This window comes from Falco punctatus (genome assembly GCF_963210335.1).
Source record: "Falco punctatus genome assembly, chromosome: 8".
Classification (NCBI taxonomy): domain Eukaryota; kingdom Metazoa; phylum Chordata; class Aves; order Falconiformes; family Falconidae; genus Falco; species Falco punctatus.
Genome location: NC_137588.1, coordinates 52975454 through 52997880, shown reverse-complemented (window position 1 = coordinate 52997880; position 22427 = coordinate 52975454). Strand labels below are relative to the sequence as shown.

The 22427-nt window shown below is 52.2% G+C and overlaps 1 protein-coding gene across 1 annotated transcript in view; it reads left to right on the top strand.

Moving 5' to 3' along the window:
- Positions 1-21996, top strand: part of LOC308068089 (sulfate transporter-like) — a 29845-nt gene extending 7849 nt beyond the window's left edge. The window contains exon 3 of the mRNA XM_080398076.1: positions 409-21996. Within this exon, the coding sequence (XP_080254202.1) occupies positions 409-2007 (1599 nt within the window). The 3' untranslated portion in view covers positions 2008-21996. The remainder of the gene's footprint in view (positions 1-408) is intronic.
- The last annotated feature ends 431 nt before the right edge of the window (positions 21997-22427 follow it).

The following is a 22427-nucleotide window of genomic DNA, read 5'->3' as shown; positions in this document are numbered from 1 at the left end:
CCTAGCTGTCCCCAAACAAGCTCAGGCTCTTTCTCTGGAACAACTAAAATTCAGTGCATCACACCAGTTTTATGCCGCTGAGTGATACTTGGAGCCTATTTGATGGGGCTGCTGCCGGGACTTGCAGTGCTAATTATGTGCCCTTATTGCTTGTAAAGAGGCAGCAGAAGGGACCTTGTAGGCTTCTTTGCATGGCATCTCTAGCTACGGATGAGTGTTATAGGTAGGTTTCTTTAGTTTTTCATCCCCCAAATTAACTACTGAAGACAAAGCCCTCTGCCTCACACTGAATGCTCAGCAGACAGAATAGCCAGAGCTGCTGAAGTGTAAGCAAAATGACATAAATTACCAGTTACCTCTTCCAGCCCTTCTCATTGATGCTAAAAGTATGGCTGTCTTGCTTTTCAGATCCTGCTAGGGGTTTTGCAGCTGGGCTTTGTGGCTGTCTACCTGTCAGAACCTCTCCTCAGTGGCTTTGTGACTGGCTCCAGCCTCACCATTATCACCTCCCAGATGAAGTATCTCCTAGGACTGAAAATCCCTCGTCATGAAGGAGTGGGGTCCTTCATCCTGACATGGGTTGACCTTTTCAGATACATTCGGAACACGAACATCTGTGACCTGGTCACCAGCCTGGTTGCTTTGGCTGTCATAGTGCCTGTCAAAGAGGTCAATGAGCGGTATAAGGAGAAGATGAAGGCCCCGTTCCCCATAGAGCTGCTGGTGGTCATTGTAGCCACAGTAATATCTTACTACTGCAACTTTGAAGAGCGATACAAGTCTGCTGTTTGTGGGGAGATCCCCACTGGTTTCAGGAAACCCACTCTACCAGATATAAACCTGTTCTCCAGCCTGGCAGTTGATGCTCTGCCCATTGCTGTTATCGGTTTTGCCATGACCGTCTCCCTGGCGGAAATCTTTGGCAAAAAGCATGGCTACGCTGTCCGTGCCAACCAAGAGATGATTGCTATCGGCATGTGCAACCTGATCCCTTCTTTCTTCTACTGTTTTGCCAGTTCTGCAGCGCTGACCAAGACTCTGCTGAAGGAGTCCACGGGGACCCAGACCCAGGTCTCTGGCCTGGTCACCTCCCTGGTGCTGCTGCTAGTGCTGCTGTGGATCGCCCCACTTTTCCACTCGCTGCAGACCTCCATCTTGGGGGTGGTCACCATTGTCAACCTGCGGGGGGGCCTGAGGAAGTTCCATGACACCCCCAGCATGTGGCAGCTCAGCAAGCTGGACACGGTGGTGTGGTGGGCAACCATGCTGTCCTCCACACTGATCACCACGGAGATCGGGCTCCTCACGGGCGTCTGCTTTGCTCTGCTTTGTATCATCTTTCGCACGCAGAGACCCAGGGCCACGCTGCTGGGCAAGGTCAGCAACACGGAAATCTATGAGGACCAGTCCACTTACAAGCAGCTCAGCAGTATTGCCAACATCAAAATCTTCCGCTTCGAGTCGTCCCTCTACTATGCCAACAAGGAATATTTCAAGACTGTTCTCTACCAAAAAACTGGGGTAAATCCTACCCTGCTGGCCGCTAAGCACCAAAGGGTGGGGGCCCAGGCAAGTACAGACACAGGCAACAGCAAGAGCTTTTTTGGCACCAGGTGTGACTGCCTGAAACAGGCCAAGAAAAGGGCTGAGAAGCCTCCAGCAGATGCCTGTCCTCCCTCCACAGACATGCACACCTTAATCCTTGACTGCAGGGCAATGCATTTTATAGACACTGTGGGTCTCTCTGCGCTGAAGGAGACACGTCATGACTATAAGGAGATTGGTGTCCAGGTGCTCCTGGCCAACTGCAACCCATCCGTCCGCCACCGGCTCCGAGAGGGTGGCTGGGCTGGTGAGATGGACAGTGGTGGCCAGCTGGCTTTCCACAGCGTCCATGCAGCAGTGCAGTTTGCTGAATGGTGGTACCATGCGCAGCAGGAGGAGAGCAAGGAGAAAAAGGGTGCTCTCCCGCACCCCGAAGACCTGAACTTTCAGGTGTCTTTGTAGACCTGAGTGTGAGGAATGATTTCTAATGGGGATGGGCTTAGGGTGTGCTGGAGAGCTCAGTCTGAGCGTGCGAAAAAAGAATCTGATGAACTGTCAGCAGCAGGCATGGGGCAAAAGGACTGGGGAAGGCATGGATGTCGGGAGTGGAGTGCCAGCAGCTGAACGGCCTGAGCGGCGTTTCGGGGTCTGTCCCGTCGGTGAGGAGCCTGGACAGCTTCTAACCCTTCTCCTTGGAAGGGGCTGCGGCGGCAGGAGGTGCCGCGCAGGGGGACGGCACGCCGAGCTTCCACCAGCGGCTTCCATTGCAGGGCTCCCCCCGCGCCTCGCCGCGCCGCCGGCCACCCGGAGCCCCCGCGGCCGGGGTCGCCCCGCCGCTCCCGCGCGGGCCCGTGTCTCGCGTGGGCACTGGGGGGCACGAGTGAGCCGCGCTGCGCGGCCCCAACTGCGCTGCGCGTCCCCGCGGCCGCGCCCCCGCGCCCCCCCCCGCGGCCGCGCTCCCGCCGGCGGCTGAAGCGGCCCCCGCGGTGGCGGGCAGGGGGCGCGGAGCGGGCGGGGGGGCGCGGAGCGGCTGGCGGCGGCCGTGCGCGGCCCCTCTGCTCTCGGCGTGTGTCGGGGGAGGCTGATCCCGGCCCCCAGCCCGGGCAGGGCGGGCTGGGTCGGGGGGCGCCGGCCGGGGCGCCCTGTGGTGGGGCTTGCGCGGCCCCTGGGAGCTCACCCGCCGGCCGGGGGTCGGAGCGGCTGGGCCCCGCCGGCAGCCCGGGACAGCCCTGCCCTGTGCTACGGGTGCTGCGCGGCCTCGGGGCGTCACCGCGGGGGGAGGCTTCGCAGGGGTCTGTCCCCAGAGGTCTGTGGGCGGCCCAAGCTTTATGCCTGAAAATCCCATTTCCCGTGGCCCCCTGGCGTTAAGCACCACCTGATTGCTTTTGGGGGAGGGGGAGGGTCGAGCCGGGACACTGAGGCGAAGGAGAGAGGGGCTGCGGGCCAGGTCTGCCACCTGCTCCGGGGAGGAGCCCCGGTGGTCCCTCCCAGCCCCCCACCAGCAGGCACAGCCCAGCCGCTGTGAGCATCTCCCCTGTGCTGCGCCGCTCTGTGTGCACCCCCAGGCGGGAAGGGGCTGCCCCCGGCTCAGATCCCCCAGGAAGGTTCACAGACAGAACCGGAGCTTGTTACGTGGAGTTTCCTTCTATGTGCAGCTCCATGTCCGTATACTGGCCCAGTGCGGAACAACCAGGGAAAGAGAGGATGCCAGCAACCCCTCTCGTGGCACAGTCCCTTGACAAATTGCATTGTGGAGAAACGTGCACCCCAAGGCATCTCTGAGTGCAAGGCAGCAAAGCTGCTCCCCTGCCTCCTGCGATGTGCGGCTGTGGGGGCTTGTGGCCTGATGCCATCGGGGACGAGAACCACCTGTCCCACCCACTCCTTCACTCGCTAATCATCTTTTGCCACCTTCATTTTGGTCTGCCCTTCTCTTCCTCCACAACCACCCTGAGTCAACGCGGGAAATGAATTGAAGCAGCTCATTTATTTCCTAAACACCCTGTGGCAGGGAGTTTAACAGCCCCTCAATGGCCACAAAACAACAGCAACAAACCTGGCAACAGCAAAGCACTTCCCTTAAAAACAAAGATATTTCGGAAAACTGTTGGGAGTTTGTTCAGCTGACAGTTATTGCTCAGGCCCTGTGTGTTGCTCAGGACGGTCTGGCTGCAGGGGAGAACAGGTACTTTGCCCTGCTGTTACTTACAAACCGGGGTTCACATGACTTCCATGGCTGAAATCACAAATTTCCTCCCTAAAAAAAGGTATCTGAGATCACCAGCTGCTGTTCGTAAACTGTAAACTGGGAACACCTGTGCCACAGCTTGCAATGGCCGCAGTTCTCCCAGTGTTTGGCAGAAGCTGTGCTGCCTTCCACATGCATGGCCGGACCCTGGCTGCAGCTGGGGACACAGTGCTGTCACTTGGAGCGGTGGGACAGGGCTGCCTCGTGCCTGCAGCACCGCTGAGTGCGCAACTGGAGGGAGCCTCAGCTCTGAAGCAGATGGGGGGACCTGCCCTTTCTGCTGGGCTGGGGCAGGCAGCATCCTGCTGGCTCTGCTTCTGTATCCCAGTGGTGAGTCCTTGCTCTGAGCAATGAAGGCTCAGTGGTATTGCCAAGTACCAGAATAGCTTTTCTTCTGCAAAATCCATCTGTAAAACGCCTTCTGTGTTGCATATTTAATAGGTGACTATTCCCCTGGCCTCGCCCAAGAAACGCAGCACCAAAGATACCTTGCTGAAGGGAACTCTAGCTTTGGCAGCTGCTCAGGAGCCCAGGGACAGGAGACTGTTGTAAATAAAGTCCATGGAAGAGGAATCCTACTGGCTCTGCTCAGGGAAATGTCTTCTTGTGGTCAAAATACTATTTCCAATGGATTAAAGAGCATGGTATGCCCACCTGCTTGCAGGTCCTTGGAGCAAGGTTGTACGTGTCAGGTGAAGCTAAATTGACCGAGGAGGCCAGTAAAGCTTTGCAGGGCTGGATGGACAGGCATGCTCAGCGTGCCCTGGGTGCAGGTGTCAGCAGGTGGGAGCTGCAGCACCTCTCTCCAGGGGTCCTCACAGGGCATGGCAGCATGAGGCAACTCCCCAGGGAGGTTGCATCAGCCATGGAGCAATGAGTAATGGGGCAGGTTTGTGTCTGAACAGCAAGTCGGTAGAGAAGAAGTCTTATTACCTGCAAGGATTATGACCTTCCTTCCCCTTTGGAATAGCATTGCCGTAAAGAGCCGTTTATGGACAAAATTAAATTATTTTAGTTAGACTTTAGATGCATTTATGATCTCAGTGGGGTCATAAAGCCATAACAGGAAGTAAAACCAGTGCTGATAATTCCTGGGCACAGCTTGGTGCAAGATAGCACAGATGAGATTACTGGCAGAGCAGCAGCTCCCACAGCCCTTTGCAATGGGATATGGCTGTTTATATGAGCAGTTTTTGATCAGAGCTGGGACAGTTGTGAAAATGTCAAAGAGATACCCAGCAGTTTTTATGGGATGCCTTCCCGTGGAAGGGAGAACTGAGGTGGCAACCTCGTCAGCCCCGAGCCGCTGGATCTTGCTGGCAGTCCTTGCACAGGCTGCTTGGCCAGGTCTACCCAGCCCATCGGCTCTAGTATCACCTTCCAGCCCACAAATCAGATTGCCAAGGTAGATCAAAGAATAATTGCTATTTTTATACCGGTTCCTATGAAGAGGCCCTGGGTTGTAAATGACACGGACGAGAGATGAGGAAGGACAAATGACACAGTAAAAGGTCAGCTTATAATCAGTGTCACGGGAGATCAGGCTGGCCTCTCACCACATGCATAGGCCTGGTGGAGACAGATGTGAGGGAGAAGGGACCACAACAACTGTGGACCAATATTCGGTGATGAAGGGGTTCCTGGTGAGGGCACAGGGCACTTGTCTGCCCCAGGACCTGACTGCAACAGCCCGAGTCCCCCCATTAGCCGAAGGGCCTCAATGTCTCAGCTGGGGGCTGACCCACTGCATCTCCCACCCAAGAGGACCTGCTGCTGCATCCCACTGCTGACAGGCTGCACCCCAGGGCATCTCGCGTGCCCGTCCCCTAAAGCTTCACCAGGGGCCAAGGAAATGCCACGCAGCTGAAAGCAAATGTTATCCCTCCTGGTAAGCAGCTCACCTGTTATTCTCCTTCTTTCTCTCCCGCCCTGCCGTGCTGTGGATCTATAAATACTCCGGGAGTGTGATAAATAGAGGATTGCTGCTAAGGCTTTGTCAGCTGCAGTTGGAGCTGACTGTGCAACTGTTAATTATGCCTCAGCAGCAGCCGGACAGGTTTAAATCCTTTTGATGCTTTGAAATGCTCCCTCTGGGGAAGTTTAAGGAATAAAGGTTGTCATGGCTGATGGGTGTTTGCTCCCCTTCTAGAAAGCATACGAGACGCTGATTGCTGCATTGAGGGCTGTTCTTCTCACTCCTGTTGCCTGTTCCTGGAAAAACACAGTCTGTATAATGGCAAGAAGTTGCTTCTGCAGATCTATAACTGCAATAAAGCAGTTAGCGTGCTGCCAGCACATGCATAGGGTTTACCCATGTAAGCTTTCCCTAGCAGACAAAACTGATCTATAAGGAGAAAGCTGTAAGCTACAACCAATGGCACTGGATTTTCTGAGGAAAAAAAATAAAGGTTATGGCCAGCATTAATGCCTCACTGGAGATAACTTGGTGATGAGGGAATCAGTGGACAGCGGCTTGGGCTACCATTCTGTGGGTGAAAAGAAGTGCTTTCCACGCTTACTCTCCTCTTAGAAGATTGCTCTGGGGCACTGTAAAGCACTGTGAAGTCCTTGTCATAAACAATAGTCTGCTTTCACAGATATTTCTTCTTGGACGTAGTCTCCTTCCAACCATGATGACTGCGGGCCAAAGGCTGGATGTGATTTCTGTTGTGCAATCGAATAAATGATGTTGCTGGCAAAGGACACTGCCTTCACCGAGCCGGCAGCGTGTGCAGGTGTGGGTACCCTGCTACACCAGCCTGTATACACACGCATGCACACGTGTTTCCATGCCCAACCTCGTAGGTCTCACCCAGGTACAATGCTCCCGCACCATTTCCGAGCCCCAGCTCTCAGGCTCCTTGTGTGGAGCTTTCAGCATGACCTGGCTGTGATAATTTGCCAGCAAAGCCTGGAGTCTTTTCCTGCTATAGTCACATGGAAAAGAGTCTCCAGCCCCCAAGTCTTTAAGTCCTTCCATGACATTTGGACCCTGCTGTGAAGGCTGCACAGGTGGTGCAGCCTGAAGGCGAGAGCCTGGAGAGCTGGGGGAGGACCACAGCACAATGTTTCCTGCTCCATCCTTGGCAAGTCACTGAACATCCAAACCCTGTTTGCCTCGAGTTCCCTCCCTCTACCTGCTGTAAAAGGGAAGCAATAAGAATCACATCCCTGAAGGGAACTGCCAGTGCTCAAACCAGATAGCTTTGCAAGTGACGTTTTTGGTAGCATTGCCAGATTTTCAGAGACCAAGGACAGCAAGGGGAAGAGACACAGCAGCTTTTGAGATGCAAAATTCCCCATATTACTTGACTGGGAACGTGCTCAATTTGTTTTTTCCACAGTGAATCTAAGAGATGGGGCTTTTCTCAGGGATGTTCTTGTGAATAGAGGATTATTTTTTTTTTTAAAGATACGGTTCAGTATCCTCAGTTTAATCAGCCCTACCCAGCACCCCTGGGTAGGAGAAGGAGGGGTGACAGGTGTCTGTCACCAGCCACTGGCCTCCCAGCAATCCTCTTCTCCCTTGCTTACAACCAGCCTCTCCTCCAAAGGAGTGCAGATTTGTATTAACAGCGTCAGTGGCACCTCTTATCTCAGCAGCACCTGGAGTGATAAGGGCAGTTGCATGAGTGATTAACATTGATGTCCAAAGAAGCAGAGAAGCTTCCTGGAGAGGTTGAGAAATGCTTCCTCGTGTCTACTGGGGGAGCTGGTGCTGGCAGCAGGTTCCTGCTTCCCGTGTCCTGGCAGCATCGGCCTGGGCAGCGGCGCTGAGGCTGCGATGATGTCTGGGGCACAGCCACGTCCTCCAATTTTAGACACGCAATGGAAATTCATCTTTTCAAACCCTGCTGCTCAAGACAGAGATGTTTCTTCAGACATGGAGTTGTTTCTCTAGAGAGGAGTTCAGAGCCCTTGGAGGGAGTCTGTCTTTTCCTGTGGCTATAGAGGGGGTCCAGGGGGACCTCAGCATTCTCAGCAGGTCTCTAGGGAGAAAATGGAGCAAAGACCCTGCCCGCTTTCCCGCAGGTGTAATAGCAACCTTTGCGTTACACACCCAATGCTAGGTGCTTTCCTGAGCACTCAACAACCGTTTCCTCAAACAAATTAGCAGCTGACACATGCAGGTAATTGTACCTACAGATTGGGAGATGGCCACTCTGGAAAAATAGACATGGGGAGAATCATCTCACCTCACTCAGGCAATGCAGAAGTAAATAGGATTGGTAGGATCCTGTGGCACTGATGAAGAGAGAGGATGGGAACTTCATCCCGCGTGAGGTGAGTGCCAAAAGCAGAGAGGGTGACTTTTGGCTGGACATGTCCTGGGGATCCCAGCTCATTGCACAGCCCAGTCTGGCTGCACGTGGGGAGAAGGTGTCCTTATACATCCCTGAAAGGGAAAGCTGTGCCATCATCCCACCACCTGCACTGCTCCACTGGTAACAGTCTCATCCTGGTTCTCATATGGACCAATGCCACTCCAAAGGGAGAAACAGTCAAGTCTCATAGAGGGAAGGAAAAGTAGGAAGGACAGAGATGAAACAAGCTGATAAGGAAAATCACTCTGGGCAAAATTCTTGGCAGTGTCCAGGATACTTACAAGCAGCAGTTGCTGCTGGTCTCTGTGATCTCCCCAAAAATAGTTAAGTCAGCCCAGTGATTGGAAAATCTTTCTGCACTTGGTGGTTTGCTATTGAACTAGTTCTATTCTTTGCCCTTTTTTCATCCTTCCTTGGAGAGGAATCGGATGGAGTCAATTTGCTCCACTTTCTGTCTGATCATTTTCTGTCTTTTAATCAGAAATTCCGTCAGGGAGGGGAGGCAGATCAAAGCACCTCTATTTTACTCATCACTGCAAGTCCAGGGCCCTGTGCTGCCCAGCTAAGGCTCTTCAGTGACAAATGATGCTGCCTTCAGCCATTGCTCAGGAAATGACAATCCGCCCCCCTCGCCTGGTGGTGCTCCCGCTCCCTCCTGGTTACAAGCGGGTGCTCTGCTTCTTGACATGCCATTAGTCACTTAGAGGCTCACATCTCACTAGCTCTTGGGAGACCTTATTGGGGAAAACAGCTTCATAGTTCCAGTTCCTTGCAAGAATGATGACTCTGGCTAAAAGCAGTTTTGCAGCAGGCAGTTCCCTGGCTGCAGCCTGACCTGCGAGGACTGCTGCGGTAAGTGCATGTACTGCTCACTGCCCCAGCAGGCTGAGCTGCAGACATTGCTTTGCTGAAGACCTCAGCTGGGGGTACTGCAACACCATCCCAAAGCGCTGGGGCTCGGCTGGCCTTGGGCGGCATCTCGGTTTGGTGACAAGCATCTCCCGAGGGCCCGGGTAGGTAAGGAAGGTGCATGGAGCAGGTCTGCCAAGCCCTGTCCTCCGCCAGCGTGGGCAAGCCTGGCACAGCAGACCCCCCGTGGGAGCTTTGCAGAGGCCAGGGAGCAGCGGCACTGGTGGCAGCACGTGCACGGTGCCCATGCTGCCTCCATGCATGCCCTGCCCTGTCTCAAAGGGTCAGATGTCGCTGCTTCCCCAGGGATCGTTTAGCAGAGAGGAAAGTGGTGTTTCCAGACTGTGCTGTGTGTTTGTCCTGGGCCAGTTCCCGGTTAGATAGGATGTGTTAGGGGAAGAGTAACCCACTGAGGAAAATCATCAATGTGATGGGCGGTTGGAAGAGTAAAGGGAGGATTCTCAGGGATGATGAGGGAAGAGCGGGGCTCTGCTGGTCTAGCACAGCCAGAGCAGCTCCCGAGGAGGGGACACGCACTGCCTGGCCACCCGAGACATCCCAGCTATTAGCTAACGAACTGGCTCAGCTGCTGGCGATTATGATTTGAACAGTCCAAGCAGGGAAGCCTGTGCCAGTGAGACTGAGGAACGTGAGGAGGGGGCAGCAGGGGAGGGGGCAGGCATGGACACGCACCACAGCCCTGGGAGTACTGGGCTCCACGGTGCCTTCTTGGCAGTTGCCATCTGGCTGGCTAATTAGCGTGCATTATAATGTCCTTTGAGAGTTTGAAGTACTTGTTAGCAATAATAATAACAGCGATAATAGTCAAGATTAAAAATAATTAAGGAAGCAAACCACAGAGGAGATTGGATGCTCAGCTGTGGGGATAACTGAGGGGTCTCCCCCGGGGTCCTTCCCTGGGGAGAAGGCTGATGCTACCAGGTGATGGTCGTGGGTCACCTGAGCGGGACAAGGATTTGGAAAGATTTCAGAAGCACCACCAAACTTTCTCTCTCTGCTATATTGTTACTGTCTCCTCTGCAGGCTGTTTGCCCCAGAATACTTCAATTTCAATGAAAAGACAGTGGAGGAGAATTGACAAGCAGACCCCCGACCGTGGGGACCTTAGTATCAGGGCTGGAGAAACCAGTGAGCAGCTCAGTGCTGATAGATCTGCTTGCTCCAAGTGTGGCAATCAGTAGGTGACAGCTTGCCATGATCTAGGGGGTTAGCAGCCATGTCGTGTTGGCACAAAGTGGGGGATATTGGAATAGGTGAGTGATGGCCCAAATAGTCTGCAGCTGCTATTACATCAGGCTGTGGAGGCAAATGATGTTCCACGGAGGTTGGTGGTGTGAGCACAGCTAAGTGATGGAGTTTCTGAAATTTTTTATCTAGCAATATTACAAGTCTCAGAAACTTGGAGAGAAATGCTTTTCCTTGGTGCTGTCATCACTGAAAAAAGATGAGGAGGATAAAATTGTTTTTCAGTGCACCCCTAACAGGCTGTAATCCCAGTTTCTAGCAGCCATCAGACACGCGGCGCGGGGACACTGAAGGCAGGTCTCAGCTCAGGTGGCGAGAGGCAGGAGGTGGCATGGCGTTATCATGATGGGCAAAATAGGAGCAGAGAGAGCTTTGTGTCCCTTTGGCTGGCAGCAAGGAAAACCTCTGCGATTCTTGGCTTTCAGGAAAGCGAGAAAAGGCTCAAAGCAAGGCAGGAAGATGGTAGAGATAAATGGCAAGGCAGAGAGGGGAACTGACATGAGCTTCGTTTGCTTGGTCTAAAAAAACCTGAGACACGGAGGAGGTAAGCTTAGGGTGTGTTAAGCTGGACCCCAGTTCCAGCTGCACCGGGGCAGCTCCGGTCATCTGCTGTCCTTGGCATCTACAGCAAAATCCTGTAGTTTTGTCAGGTCTCACAGTTTTGGGACTCTTTGGTGGGTGCCCAAACAGCCCTGGCTCCTGGGAATCACTAAAGTCTGTAAAGATATCTGTTGCATCTTTAAAGGAAGAATATATTGCCCACGTAGTCATGGAAAAAAGTACAGCAAAGGTGCTTTTTTAAGCCTAAAGGCTGAAAAAAGAGAATCCAACAAGAAGACCTTTATTTTGTTTTCTTTCTTTCTTTTTTTAGTGACTGAGAAGTGTGTTTCAGCAGGTATAGTTGTGGTTCTTTATAAAGTAGAGACAAGATTAAATGTATTGTAAAATACGTGCCAGGCCAGACAGCAGCTGAGACTCACAAAGCAGGTAATGGGTAACAGATATTAAAGTTCAGTAAAGCAAAGGAGAAATAACAGCGGTGAATGCTGACATCTCAAAGTTGTTTCCATTTCAAACCATCCTTGTCACAGAATCTGTTCACCACTTTTCCACCTTAGGCTGATTTATTCTTTTAAAAGGAAACAATGTTTAATCGAACCTTTGAGCTTCCACCAACTGCTGGCCCTCTCTTCCACATCAGTATTTACTCTAAATGCGGCAGCTGGCAGGCCAAGTGCTCCCCACCGCCACTGCTCCCCTGCGAGCGAGTGGGCAGCTGGTGGGGGACAGGGTGACGCAGGGATGGGGATGCTCCACTTGGTGCATGTGCTGGTGGGAGAGCACTCGGGCACAGCAGGAGATGTACCGTGGGTGGTTAAGTCTGGAGAGTGTTTATTTTGAAACGAAGCAGTATGCCAAAAATAAATGAACAAAACAAAATCAGGGCAGGTGAATGTCGTCCCGGTTGCGGTGAGGTGAAGGTGGGGGGCGGGGGGGTGGGGGGGGAGCGCGGGCTCACCAGCCACTGGATGGCATTGTTGGTTCATATGGATAAAAGCTGTGGAGCTGCCCTAGCCCCTGGCCTGGAGCAGCTGCCGCAGGCTGGGCACCCATTTTCGATTTTTGGGAGACTCTGGTTCCTCTGACCGTGGTACGAGGGTAGCCATGGCCCGAGTGACAGCGCTCACTGGCAGATCTGCCGTTGCAGGGCAGAGTGTTGGGAAGAGCCTGGTCTGTGCCATGCTCAGATGTCCCCTTGGGTGACCTCGCTGAGGCAGGGCTGGTTTCAGCTCCCTGCCCACAGAGACTGGCTGGAGGGTTCGTATGGCCGGGGGCACTGCCCGGGGATGCCCTTCGGTGGGGCAGCCAAGGCTGATGGAGGTGTGACCGTCCTGCATGTCCTTTCCCATCCTGGCACAGACCAAAGGGATCTAATGCCATTGTTTGGTGCATTTGGGAAGAGGGAGGACTTGAGTTCTGGGAGATGAGCAGCCATGGCTTGGGTCAGCCAAAGGTTAGGGGCTGGTGGCATTCACAGGAAATATTGTGAACACATTGGAGCCCTCTGTGGTTACTCATGTCCCATGCCCACCTCATACCACCCTTCCTTCCACCCCCACCTGGCCAGGCCACCCTGTCTTGAAAGCCACGGGGTTGTTCTTCTCCATGGTCTGCTCACAGGAAAGGAACATCTTGCCCTTTTCCACGGGGAAGAGGCAGCTCAGCCAGTGTGGAGGGAAGGTCCCTGCAGCGGGTGGGAAGGTCCCTGCAGCGGGTGGGAAGGTCCCTGCAGCGGGTGCAGCAGATGATGCTGAGCAGGTAATGTTTAAAGGAGAGGAAACTTGCTCCTCTTGGTGCATTGCAGAGAACGGAGTCCTGCAGCTTGCACCTTCATGTGCAGATCGGGGGAAATGAATTTTTGAAAAGAAAATGTAGGACTGGAAGCCTTGAAGCTTTGTTGGTGGCGTGAGCTCCTAAGAGCGCTTCCTTGGAGCGTGTAGGCAGGCCTGCTATTAATACTGCTTTTTAACTACCTGCATAAGCAGCTCCTGCTTCTCCAACTAAGACCTGTACCTGTTTATAGGCTCTTAGAGCTGTCAGGATCTCTACAGCTAGTGCAAGCTGAAGCAAACAGGAACATGAGTGCGTATTAAAGCGTTAGCTGCAGGAGAAGCCCCTGGGAGTGCCTCTGTGTTTTTGTGAGCAGGGCAGGACTGTTCGCTGCTTCTTTCCACACAAGTAGTAGAAAGCACCAGGTGAAAGAGGCGTGAGGCACACTCCAGAGATGTGAAAGGGCGCTTCACAGAAGGGGTAATTAATGCAGGAACGCCTTGCTGCCAGATGCCAAAAATGTGTTGGTAATGTGGCGGGAGGAATTAATGAAAGAACAATTAACTGAGGCAGCGGTGTCCTCTCTGGCTGAGGGACGTGTTTAACTGTGGATCGCTGGAGACTTGGACAGTGTCCCAGGGATGCAGTGAGCTTGCCTGAGCCTACATGCTCAACTCCCTCTTAACCTCTTTCTTACCTAAGGAGTAAGCTCTTAGTAGCTCCTATAGGCATAACATATGGTATTAAGTGGACCACTTTTACTTCCCAAGCACTCGATAACTGGGCTGAATACTGCTGGGATGCTTTAGGCTGCTGTGGCTAGACCACAGGTAGCCATTTCTTTCTTTTCATCCATTTGTCCTCCCCCCCCGCTCCCCCCCCCCCCCGCCTTAGAAACTGTGTTCATGAAAATAACTCACTGTGTGTTGCCTTGAAGAGGAAGCGCAGCAGCTGCTGCTGCTGGTGAAAGGTGGTTTCCTCTTGCCAAGCCCTTCCACCCCTGTGCCCGGCCTGACCTACTGTGCCCGTTATTTAGCTTAAAATATCTGTTGTGTTCAGGAAGCTGCATAATGAATTCCCCTTAGGATGTGTGAATGTTGCAATATATTTTGCCAAAACCAGTGTGGAAACTGCAGAAAGAAAAAGTGAAAATGGTTGAAGGTTAAACATGGCACAACAGGTGAGTTACTTTTGGGTGAGGAATTTCTGATATTTGTTCTTGGAAGTGAAAATACTTAGTTGCCTTCTGCATTTATTAGCTCTCAGGCTGGTTCTGCATCCCCCAGCCATGGCTTTCAGTTGTAGCCCTGCAGGAGGACCAGCCGCATGTCTGTCTTGTCAAAGCCCAGCTGAAACATATGGGTATCACTGCTCTGAGATGGGCAACTCTAGTTTAACTTTTGTTCTGCTGAGCTGATGCAGATTGCTGAGTGTCATCCTGGAAACATAAAAGCATTCACCACTGTGTTTGAAAAAAAAATGTTTTGGGAAGTGCCAGCCATCACAGCTGCCAGGGTGCCAAAGGCTGCCATGGGCTCAGGCACTTACTGCACTGGGGTGGACGTTGGCTGTAACTGCTAATTGAGCATCCAATTGCCAGAAAGGGTTTGCAAACCACCTGCAGGCTGCAGTGTGTTCTCCTCTCTTTGAAGAGCTCTGAGTAAAGAAGTCTCCTTTTTTTTTTTTTTCTGTTGGTTTTGAAGATTTTTGATGGGGAATTAATGGTCAGAAATCATGTTGCTTCACTAAGCAAGTAATGGACTTAGGAAATAGGTTTTCCATCTCCAACAGGGGCCTCGATTTTCCTTCCTGGGTAGTTGAGGGCACCCCAGAGCAGTGATGGGCTGCTGGCTCCCCTCTCCACTTGCTAAATGGCCCTGACTGCAGTGGGCTCCCGTCTCAGTCCTGACCTGAGCCAAGCCGGCTGTGTTTCTGGGGCTGTGCAGTGCAGCATCAGCATGCGATGCCCTGAACACCACTGCTGCTGTTCATGCAGCTCCAGCAGTCCCAGGGAAACTCGGTGGGAAAAGCCACAGCAGCAGCCCAAGTTTTCCGGCATGGGAGCAGACGGTGAAGTCTCCCCAAAGGCCATGGAGTGGGAAGGAGAAAGTCACTCTCCGGGTTTATTTTTGTTTGTATTTTAATAGTGGGGCTGCTCACAAGTGGAATCGTCTACATGCTGCCATGTAAACAGCAGCCTTGGTCCCCAGCACAGTTCACAGCCATCTGCAAGGGAACAATTGTTGGCCTGTTTGTGTAAAATCATCCGGGGTGGTGCCAGGCGGCGTGCGGCTGGCCAAGGGGAAGCCACACTGAGACACGACAGGACGTGCTTGTCACACTGAATAATGGGATGTACAAATGCCTGCAGACAGGATTGGCAACGTCCTGTCTGGAGAAGAGCTGATGTGCAAAACCAGTGTGAATCAAATTGGTTTGAATAGGTGTTTGATTCCCAGGGGCTGCGGCACTTTGTGTGAGATGCTCGTGGGCATCCGCGCTGCCGTCTTTTTGGTTTGTGGGAACACGGGCATCTCTGTGCAAGCGACAAGGTGCATGAAGAAAAGTCTTCTGAGAGGCAACAGTGTGGGAGCACCTAGCAGGCTGCTGCTCCTGTGGAGCTGAGTTTTGACTGCTCTGGGGTGGGAAATGGAGCCAGGTTAACTTTCTGCATATGGATAGTTTGACTGAATGCACTGGGCTTACAAAGCTCTTGGCATGAAGCATGTACAGAGGACTGAGTATCAGCCAGCATTTGCCAAAACTGCTGGGAAACTAGCTCCTGGGTTTACTCAAGCATGCATTGGGTTTCAAATCTGTGAAGAGCAGGTTCTGTTCCCAGGCAGTTGCCCTACCTGAAAAGAGATGCACATGAAAAAGAAATGCATGTGAGAAATGGCAGAGAATAACCCGATCCACACTAACCTCCTCCCTGCTTGGGCAGGACTGCTAAGCCCAGGGTTGCTCTGCTGGCTCGTGACCTAAATGTGCTGGGACACACTCTGATACCACGGGTGCGTGTCGCTGAAATGTCACACAGATGCTGTGTGGAAAGCCACTGGAGAGCCCTGCCAGAGGAAGGTGTCCTTTCTCTTCTAGGAATGGGTGAGGGGATGACCCGCCAGCTGCCGGCAGAGGCCAGCTCTGCCCTCCACCCTTCAGGGGTCCCTCAGCACCATCGGTACCCAGCCCTGGCTTGGCTTCCTTCATCCTTGTGATCTGCCTGGGAGGTCAGCACAGGCAGTGCAGATGCTCAGCGCTTTGCTTGAAGAGTTCACAGAGGAGCCAATTTCCCCTTGTTGGCAGAAAGAGGAGCTCAAACAGCCTCCTAACATGTGTGCGTGGAACCTGCTAAGCTGAGCTTGCACACCCGCAGTCCTTCCCCCACCACCCTGGCAGCAGAGCGCAGCCCTGCCTGAGCCCTGCTAGCTGGTGAAACGCCTTCGTTTCTGCTTTGCCCCTGTTTTGAGCTTATTTTCCACTGAGATCCCCATGACTGCCCTTTACACCTGTGAATGTTCAGGGGGAAAGATTTTGAAGCTTCTAGGTTCAGATGCCAGAAGAGAAGACTCTCTTTTCCTGGGAGAAGTTGCAGTGGTTAACCTGACGGCAAACATCTCATTCAGCCAAGCAAAGAGGAGAAAAATTGCTTGGCTTTAATCTACTTCGTCTTCAGTCATATTTAATAAAAGAGAAAATAGATTCAGGGGGGCTTGTGGGCATCCTGAGAACAGAAAAAGAGGTAAAATTAATCCTATCAATAATCCATGATGAATGATTCACTCAGCTCCTTTATTCACAGTTGCATATAGTTATCCTTATTCATGTGGAGATGCAGTACTCATGGAAATATATACAGACTCATATGCATATAAATTATGAAGCCCAGCGAGGGCTCCTACGCAGCCGGGGTTACAGCTCGGTGCAGCTCGCACATCGCACACGGCTGCAGGGACCTGGCTCCCGCTGGGCTGAGCACAGGTCGCCGAGCTCCCTCTGGGCTCTTTAGAGCTTCAGGAGGTTTCTGCACAGGCTCATGCCAGGGCTCAGCTCCTTGCTGCTTGCATTTTCACCGCAAGTTTATCCACGTGCTCTAGCAAGGATGAAGGATGGAAGGGGTCTGGGTCACCCTCCCTCCTAGCCTGAGGGACTTACACAAAGAAGGGCTATAAAGCCAGCACAGCTCCATGCAGCTCCCCTGTGCTGAGGCTTCCCTCTCTTTCACCAGTTTATACCAGAATCTCATCTCTGGTTTCAGTGGTGTGGTCCCAACCTCCAGGCAGCAGCAGCCAGTGCCTCCTGCGGTGCAGAAAGAGAAACACCTGACTGTCCTGTGGAGCTGTGAGCCGGGAAGCTGGCTTCTCGCAGCACTGGGGGGATGGCAGGAGGCAGGAGATGCATTTCTCCCTCCTAGGCAGATCTTTTTCTTCTAAAATTTTGCAGGAGAAAAGAACCAAAGGGGAAAATTTTCGTTAGAAATAGGATTTTTAAAAACCAGTTAAAAGAAAATGACAAAAAGTTCTGTCACACCTCTGTGCTGTGCGCAGGGAGGGTGGAGATGGCCCAGGGCTCTCAGAGCCTTTCTCAGGAGGAGCCAGAGCAAACTCTGGGCGATGCTGAGGAGCAGAGGACACAACCTCATCAGTCACAGCCCCAGCTTGGGGAACACCATGAATGTGTGCATTTGAGAGGAAACCCAAAAATGTACACAGAGCCAGCATCAACGCCAGCCTGTGAGGACAAGCCTGTGGGGACAGACATGGCTTTACTGCAGGGAGGAGAAGAGACAGCCTAGGAGGACACAGCCCCAGCACGCGCACTGCCCCGCGTCCTCCCCCAGGTGCAGAGCTGTGGCAGCACCAGCACTTCTCCAGGTACCCACATCTGCTCAGGATGAAGATGCTTTGTTATCAAGAGTCATTTCACCTCTCTCATCCTTAAATTTCTGATTATTTGTTCAGTAATTTCCATCTCACAGACTGTAAATGTAGACCTTGTCTCCAAAACAATTATTTCTCATAAAAAAAGGGAGACAAACTGGTCCTCTGATATCAGACTTATTTAATATTCCACCTTGTATGACTAGAACCAGGAAAGGGGTAGGTGGTCTTAGATGTCTTTGGCCATTTAAAAGCTGGGGCTGTGTAGTTGATGGAGAAAGGTTTTTGCCAAAGACAGCTCAAGCCACCCGTCACGGAGGGGCTGCCCTGCTCTCCAGAGGGGACCCCCTGTCCCGGTGGCAGCAGGCAGCTGCCTGCCCCTGCTCCAACTCTGACTCTGGGTGGTGCTGACATGGTTGCCCCTTGCTTTGGTTTCTTCTTTGGTCTCAAGATAATAAATACCTCAAAGGGTCACTCTGAGAGGGCATTTCAATGCTTGCAAAATGATTTGCAACCCTCAGATGAAGCCTGAATTAGCAATGTCTGTATTATTGAACAGTGATAGTTGCACTGTTTAAAAATAAATGCAAATGTTCTCCTTTAAAGCTAAAAGTCAGACCTGCCTTAAACTAGATTTTAGATTGATATATCCAGGTAGTGTTATAAATAAAGTACAGTGAATAAATCAAAGTGTTCTGCAGACAGTGAGATTTCATACTATAGATGTCAGCTTGATTATTTAAAGGCCTGTTTGTTTAGGTGTCACTAGTGTGACCCTCCTCTTTTTGATCACTTCAGTTTTGAACTGCTTCCCACCTGAGCGCTTTTATCACATCTGGGATCCTGGATGGACGGCAACGCTGTACCATCCAGAGCGCTCCCTGGACCGAATAATGAGTAACGTAGAGAAAGGAGGTGGTGACAACAGTGAGATGTATTTCTAAGTAAGGACCAGCATTGAATCAGCTGATGCTGTAAACCAGATTTAGGCCAGAATCTTCCTCCTGCCTCACCTCTTCACAATGGTTTCCCTCGCAAAACGGACCGTGATCCAAACCACTGAGAACTCTGAGGTGTTCAGCTACTGCATCCGGACTTTTCAGCTTAGGTCTGGGTACCAATAGATGCCGTGGCCCAGGCAGAGCGCTTATTTCAGAGGTAACCTCCCAGCAAGACCAGAGAAGCTTGCATTTAAAATGGAATAGAAAGAAGTTATTCCCCAGCAGAGTGGGAGGACTGCATGATCTAATGGCAGGTATAACCCTAAGAAACTTAATTTATTCATGCTCTCTTTTTAATAAAATCCATCCCACACAACTGGGCAAAGGAGACCATGCTGTGTTCAAAGGGAACACACTGTGCACACCAAAAAGCTTCTCTGTTAAGTTGATTTTATCTCCCTCTCTCCGCCTTATATCTGTGCTTGAAAGCACAGCCAGTGATCTAAAGCAGCGACGGAGTTACTACTGCAGAAGCGAAGGCAGTGAATTCCACCGCATAGTGACTGTGATTCAGTCCCGATGAATCACTCAGCCACTTTTTTTCTCAACTAGATCTTTGCTTTATTATTGTTACAGAAGGAAAAAAGGAGCAGGAGGAAAAAAAGAGAAAAAGCCTTATCTCCCTCTCTAATGCTTTCCAACTTTTCTTTTCAAAAATTTAATTAAATTATTGTAGGCATCCCATTAAGGCTGAATAAACTCTTGATAATCCTGGAAGGGAACCTGCATTAAAAGGAGGTGCGATGCAGTGTGACCAAAATTGATGACAGCCCTGGGGTTTGGCATGACCTGTTTTCGGGGTTCAGAAGCACCCAGTGATGGACCGGTCTTGCACTCTGCCTCCTCCATGCATCAGAATCCATTCCCCTCACTTCATCATGGGTTGCACCCGGTAAAGCAAAGAGAGCGGCAGGATCCTGAGACCAGGGCTGCAGAGGAACAGTGGCAGGCAACCTTGATCTCCTCAGGTGCAAGGGGCTCCGTTTTGTTCAAGCTTCTGCAGATGACTCCCTCAGCTCTTGATCCACCTGGGCTGCTCTGCAGACAGCAAAACAAAACACTTTGCTGCTGTAGGTTTTGCCTTGACGAAGAGATGGCTCCTTACACACCCGATACTGGTGGTGTAGAATATTACTGTCCTCCAAATATTGGCAATACGGGCATGCCAAAGGGTCAGGAGGCGAGGAGTTGGGTGGCAGACAGAGCAACCAGGACCCCGTGGCTGCACAACGGGTGGGCGCAGGCTGGGCTCTGCCCCTCCTCCAGCAGGACATAACCAGTTTCCCACCAGCACAGAGTGGTTTACCTCTGGCTCTCACCACTGGGGCTAAGGAGATGGGGGGCCTAAGATGTCAAGACCCTCCTCTGACTTCAAGTTTTGCATCTGCCTTCTAGCATTCAGATTTTCAAAGCGCATTTCTCTAAGAGCTGCTGCAAGCCCGGCAAGGCTGGGGCAGGAGTTTGCGGCAGCACCAGCAGGAGGGGGACGGCTCAGTTCTCTTTTCCATCGCTCTCCAGCCTGACAGATGCAGATGGGCAGCTTTAATCCTGACCCACAGGGCTGCTGGTCGGCGATCCAGTGAAGCATTTAAACACCTGCTAGGAAAGGGCATAAACCCGTTTGACTTCAGTTTGCCTGCTCATGTGCAAACTGCGGCATGTGCTTGGCTTAGGGCTCTGCGCTCCGATGTTTTCCCTTTTATCCTATCAGGTTCATTAGTAGCTGCTGCTGGAGATCCTGACTCAGAGCGATGGTGAAGGTAAGTAAGCAGCTGCTCTTAGGACTCAGATCTTGTCAGGATGCTTGCTCCATGAACAGACATCAAGCCACATATGTATAAATTTAATATTAAAGCTAGAGGCTATGATAATGAGCTGTCCAGAAAGCTCAAGTTAGTACTATGGAGAAGAAAGTGAAGGCAAAATAAAATTGTTTGAGGGACGTTTTAACTTCCAGTTTTAAAAATGACCCATCTCAGGTCCACGCAGACCAGCCTCACCCACTGTGTCCTCAGTGGTGCAAGTCTGAGAAAATCCAAACTATGACAAGGAGTTTCTTCATGGGTTTGATCCCAGTTTTACTTTTCTTAATGTCATTCTTTATCTGTCCTTCAGTTACTATAGTGATGAAGAAATGCATGCAACAAACACGAGGCCTGGCAGCCTGGGAAGGCATGTTTGCCTGCAATGGCTGAAAATACCGCCAAAATTTTTTTGAGAAATCAGTTGAAAGATCTTTGCCAAAACCCCTCAGAATGGGTGCTATCAAACATGTTGATAATGAGTTGTGTTTAATATACATTTACAATTACATAATATACATATATACAATACTTACATTACAAGATACATACTTTATGTATCTTGTCAGCAAGCAACATATATTGTAACTTGTTGGGTGCTCTGGTTTCTCCTGCACCTACACAATCGAAGATGTCTCTTTTCTAGGTGCAAGAACCTCAGTTGTGGTTAAAGGGCATGAAATGGATAGCTACACACCAAAACACTTTTCTGAACTTGTGCTCTGGATCACCCCATTCCAGTGCAGTTCTGCTCTGAGAAACAACAGCCTGAGGAGTTCACAGTGACATCCCTCAGGGTGACACACAAAGCCCAGGAGGCATTATAGGAGTGCAGCAGTCTGCCTGAATCCGTGCCATAGGGCTCACTTAACAGACTCAGTCTCTTGGAATCAAATCTGCCAACGTTTGTAGCCAGAAGTTGCATCCAGATGGAGAGGTCAAGCCAAAGGGCCCTGTGGATTGGGTTTCAGTTTGTAAGCAATCCACACCGGGGTTTCAGTTTGTGAGCGATTCACACCGGCAGTGGCTGTTGGTCATGGTTCTTAGGGTACAGCGTGGGCTCCACACAGTTATGCAGCACGGATGGAGGATCCCAGTCTCACACAGACCTGGAGGTACTGGTGATGGAGGGAACCCAGCTAGACCCTGGAGCTGCAGCTGAAGCTAACTGCTGGGAGCTGGAAAAATACCGCTTCATTTCCAAGAGGAGGTCTGGTCAGGAATCCTCCCTGCAGCTGTTGGTACTGAGCCTCCTGTTTACACGAGATGTTTATTGAGGCACTTTCCAAAGGTGAAACTGCAGAACGGCACTGGGGCTTGAAACCGCGAAACCCCAAACCACACATCCAGATGTGTACGCACCTGAAGGCGGAGCTGCTCAGATCCTGCTTTTACGCTCAGTCGCATATTGCAATAAGTATTTTAAAAATTCAGATGATGAGCCAGTTGTGGCATCCACCTCTGCGAGGCTGAGGTTCGTTAAGGGTCACAGGGTCAGATTTGCAGCTGCGAAAGCTCTAATAACGCCGAAGGAACTGGGCTGATGGTGCAAGCGAAAAACGCACTTGCAGTGTGGCTCCACTTCCCTTCTGCTGTTTCGGCACGCACCCCACCCCCCCCCCCCCCACCCCCCCCTCCCCCGAGGCTGGCGTTACAAGCCGAAAGGGAGGGAAGCATCAGGACATCTGTGCCGGGATCAGGGCAGGTTTGCCCTCCCCAAAGCGCTCAGACAACTTGGGGAGCAGGTGTCGGGGAGCTGCGGGAAGCGACGGAGGGATGAGGCTGCCGGGGGGGCGGGCAGAGCCACCCCCAACCCCCCCCGGGCAGGGCAGGGCAGGGCAGAGCAGGGCCCCCCCGGGCAGGGCAGAGCCACCCCCAACCCCCCCGGGCAGGGCAGGGCAGAGGCGCAGCACCCCGGCCTGGCCCAGGCGCGTCGCGGCGGGACGGACCCAACTTTTCTCGATGCGGGCTGAGAAGGGGGCGCCGAGCTGTCCCCCCGCCACCCGCCCGCCAGCCCCCAAGCCAGCCCCCCGGCAGCCCGCTGCCCCCGGGCGGGGCGGGACGGAGGCGGGCGCTCCCCGCGGTCGCGGAGCGGCAGGGCGGGGGCAGCGGTGCCGCCG